This window comes from Naegleria gruberi, assembly GCF_000004985.1.
Source record: "Naegleria gruberi genomic scaffold NAEGRscaffold_100, whole genome shotgun sequence".
Classification (NCBI taxonomy): Eukaryota; Heterolobosea; class Eutetramitea; order Acrasida; family Naegleriidae; genus Naegleria; species Naegleria gruberi.
This window is the reverse complement of record NW_003163227.1, coordinates 32719-36205: the sequence shown is the minus strand read 5'-3', so window position 1 is coordinate 36205 and position 3487 is coordinate 32719. Positions and strand designations below refer to the sequence as shown.

Below are 3487 nucleotides of genomic sequence, written 5' to 3'. Positions count from 1 at the left end.
ATCATAGGATGTAACTGAATAGGCTATTTTATATGTACCTTTAGCTACTTCCATTGCATTACAATATGTATCACCACTTGTACATTTAAATGAATATCTAATACATACTAATTCTGTACCATCTGTTGAATTGGTTATTTGTGTTATTATTACTGTATCAGATAGTGTCATGTAACATTCAATTGAATAAATTGGTTGAATTAATAATATTATTAGAAATAAAATTGATGTGATGATGGTTGTGAATGAAGTAGTGCTGCTGCTGTTAGTGGTGATGGACATGGTTGTGAGTAGGTAGTGGGTGACAATTTTTTTTAATGAACTGAAGTGAAAATGTCAAATTTCAAACTCTTAAAATAGTAACTGAAACGTAATGAGCTTACAACTTTGTACAATCACTTGTTCTTGTTAGAATAATATAGCTTGACTTCAAAAATTCATCTTGTTCTGAGAAGTGAAGATTATTCTGTGCTATAGAATTAAAAAAAACAGAAAAGAAAATTATTTATTTTCCAAATTAATTTCAGTTTTATAAAGCAGGAATGGGTTGGTGAATTTTTCGATGTCGTTCCGCTTGAAACTTGACAGGGAAGAACAACATACTGGTTGTTGCTCTCGGAACAGCATCTTTCAAGAATGATAGGCAAGAAAAGTTGAAGTAATATCGAGAGAAAAACATTTTATTTTGGGTAGTTTTAGTTGTTGGTAAAAAACTGTGGAGGAGAAGTAAATAGAAGATTTACCACCCGAAGTGTGCTTCCAAACCACAAAAACCACCAAATTCATCACTGGATGTAAATGTAAGGGGTGTATCTACTTCAAACATGAAGCTTTACCCTCTTGGTTGGTTGTTGAAAAAAACCAAAAGGAACGAAAGCAATAAAACATTAGTAGGAACACCTTGACCAAGAAACTGGCAAAAGAATGATAAGAACTACATCTGAAGGATGGAGTGCCATTACATGGTGCAGTCAAACAATAAAAGATGATGAGTGCTGGTGTGATGAGTTTTTTTTCTCATCAAATCGTTTATGGATGTAACGGTTTTTGATGGCGGCAGATTCAAAAGCTGTTGGCGGGTTGGGAAAACCATAGGTCTACTATATGGTGGTCGTACCGTTAGAAGGGATGGATCGTTTTACGATATATAATTATACAATGTTATTTCTTTGGTAGTTACCTCAATAACCCAAACATGGTAATATAATATATATATCGAAAATCCTTAGATTGCTCAATGAACCCTACTGAATTTTCAAAGTCTATTTTTAATTTTTTTTGGCCACGGCGGAAATCAAGCGAGGACTTAAACTCGTCATAGATACTATATTAGGACCTGTCAGTCCCAATTAATCATCATCAAATAATTAATATTTAATTAATATCTCATTAAGCATACATTTTCAATATCCGAAACTTGGTCAATATGATGATAATATATTTATCTACATTTTATATTCTTAATGTTCTAAACATGGTAATATAATATATATATTCAAAATCCTTAGATCGCTCAATAAACCCTACTGAATTTTCAAAGTGTATAAAGTCATCTAAAGTATAAAATAGGAACCCTTAAAGGAAAGTACGTATGGTTCGTACACGTCAATAGAAATTGAACTTTAACAGAATGAGTGTATTGTTTAAAAATATCTTTTTAATATATTTAATATTTAAATTGGCATTCATCATAAAAAAATGACAACTGGTGAAGAAGTTTTCCCAAAATTACATGCTCAGGCACTTTGTGGCATAGTGATTTTATCTTTGTTGTATGCAGGTTGGTGGATTTGGAATTTTTGATTTCGTATTGGAAAAGATGTTTCGTTTGAACCAAAAAGTATTAAACAAGAAACAATAAAATATTACATTTTCGATAAATACTTCTCGGTTGCATAATCTGACTTCACTATTGGAATGCCAGTTTTGTGACGAGCATAATGATCGTTTAATATTAGAAAGTTGTCTTCCTATGATTATCAATTTAAACCAAAAATGACTTATTTATTCGAGTTGCGTGATGATATTTGTTCATCTCATGCAAAGCATACGTGGTACTGAAGAAGGAATCATGTCATACCACAACATAATAGAATCAAGAATGGAAGTTTTACAAGGAAACTAACTATGTTGTTTCTAGTTTTTACAACCCAAACAATTCATTGCAAAGATAACAATATAATTCTATTGAATATCATCTTCTGTAAGGAAAATATGTTGTCATTCTATCAATATCCATATCATTTTTGACATTTTAGCATTAAAAGTGATGTTTGACCTTCACTTCAACATTTGATGAAAATTATCTTACCATTAATCAATTTCTCTTTCAAACATAAACTCATTACCTCAATAACCCAAACATGGTAATATAATATATATATCTGTGCTATTGGCATCTGGAAGTGCAGAGGGGTTTAGGATTGGTTTTAGGAGTTTATTGGATATAATTTAATGAGCTGTAATAGAGCTATTATTATTGATTTGAAAAATATTGCATTTGATGAATCTAATGTTGTAATGTACAATGAAAAGAGAGAATTAAGTGATTTGTCTGAAAAATTAGCTCCATGTACAAGTGTTTATGACAACACATTCTTTAATGGGTCTGTTCTTATTGGTATCAAAGATTCATCACAAGATGATGGAAAAGATTCAACCAAAGCTGATAATATTAATACAGAATGGAGAAACTCTGATTCTTTCGTAGCCTTTATTGATGATATGCTTAATAGAATTATTACTTTACAATTTACTTCTGTAAATGTTGTTAAAGACTTTAAACAGAATATTGAACAATTAGTGAATGAAATTCAAAAAACAGGTCAAGTTGTAGAATTGTTTAGAGATTTCTTATTGTATGAACAGTTGTTACTATTATATGCTGTAGTTTGTAGATTTTCAAAGGTAATTTCTACAATTGGTTTAAGATGGATCACCAGTTTGGAAGATAAAACATTGGAAAAGACAATTGAACATATTAACACTTGCTCCTTCGTTTTGAATGTTTTATTCTCTAAATCTAAATTACTTTAACAAGAAGGAAATTCATCAAATGAAACATTTAACTACATTGATTATCAAATCTTCCAGCATTTATGTTCAATATGTCAGTGAAAAAGAGAAAACTACTTATTATGATAAGAAAGTGTAGATTTTTCATTACGTGAATTATTGTCAATACCAGGAAAAGTTTCTGATGTTAACTCTGTGGAATTGAAATCTTTGATGAGATCTTATTTATTAAGAGGTGTGGATGTGGAAAGTTATCTTGTACTTCGTCAATTAATAGTATTGGATAGTAGTTTGGCAAAACCTTTAGCTAATTCAACTGTTGTTAAAGACTTTACTCCTCTCTGATATTTGTGACATTATTTTCTTCTGGGAGTGATATTTGAATATCTTTGGCGACCGAAATTGATATTTGTTGATGATGAGCTAGAACAATCCCGGATGGCTTCGACAGACATACATGATTTTATTAATT

The 3487-nt window shown here is 30.5% G+C and overlaps 2 protein-coding genes across 2 annotated transcripts in view; one reads left to right on the top strand and one right to left on the bottom strand.

Annotated features, from left to right (window-relative positions):
* Window positions 1-2454: 2454 nt before the first annotated feature.
* NAEGRDRAFT_76240 (uncharacterized protein) lies at window positions 2455-3036 on the top strand (the record flags this gene model as incomplete). The annotated part of the gene is made up of 1 exon (XM_002668798.1): window positions 2455-3036. One exon carries the CDS (start codon window positions 2455-2457, stop codon window positions 3034-3036), a length of 582 nt encoding a protein of 193 aa, XP_002668844.1.
* A 92-nt stretch (window positions 3037-3128) lies between these two features.
* Window positions 3129-3487, bottom strand: part of NAEGRDRAFT_82301 (uncharacterized protein) — a gene marked incomplete at both ends in the record, with an annotated part of 8096 nt that continues 7737 nt past the window's right edge. The window contains one exon of the mRNA XM_002668795.1: window positions 3129-3223. Coding sequence (XP_002668841.1) covers window positions 3129-3223 — 95 coding nt within the window. The remainder of the gene's footprint in view (window positions 3224-3487) is intronic.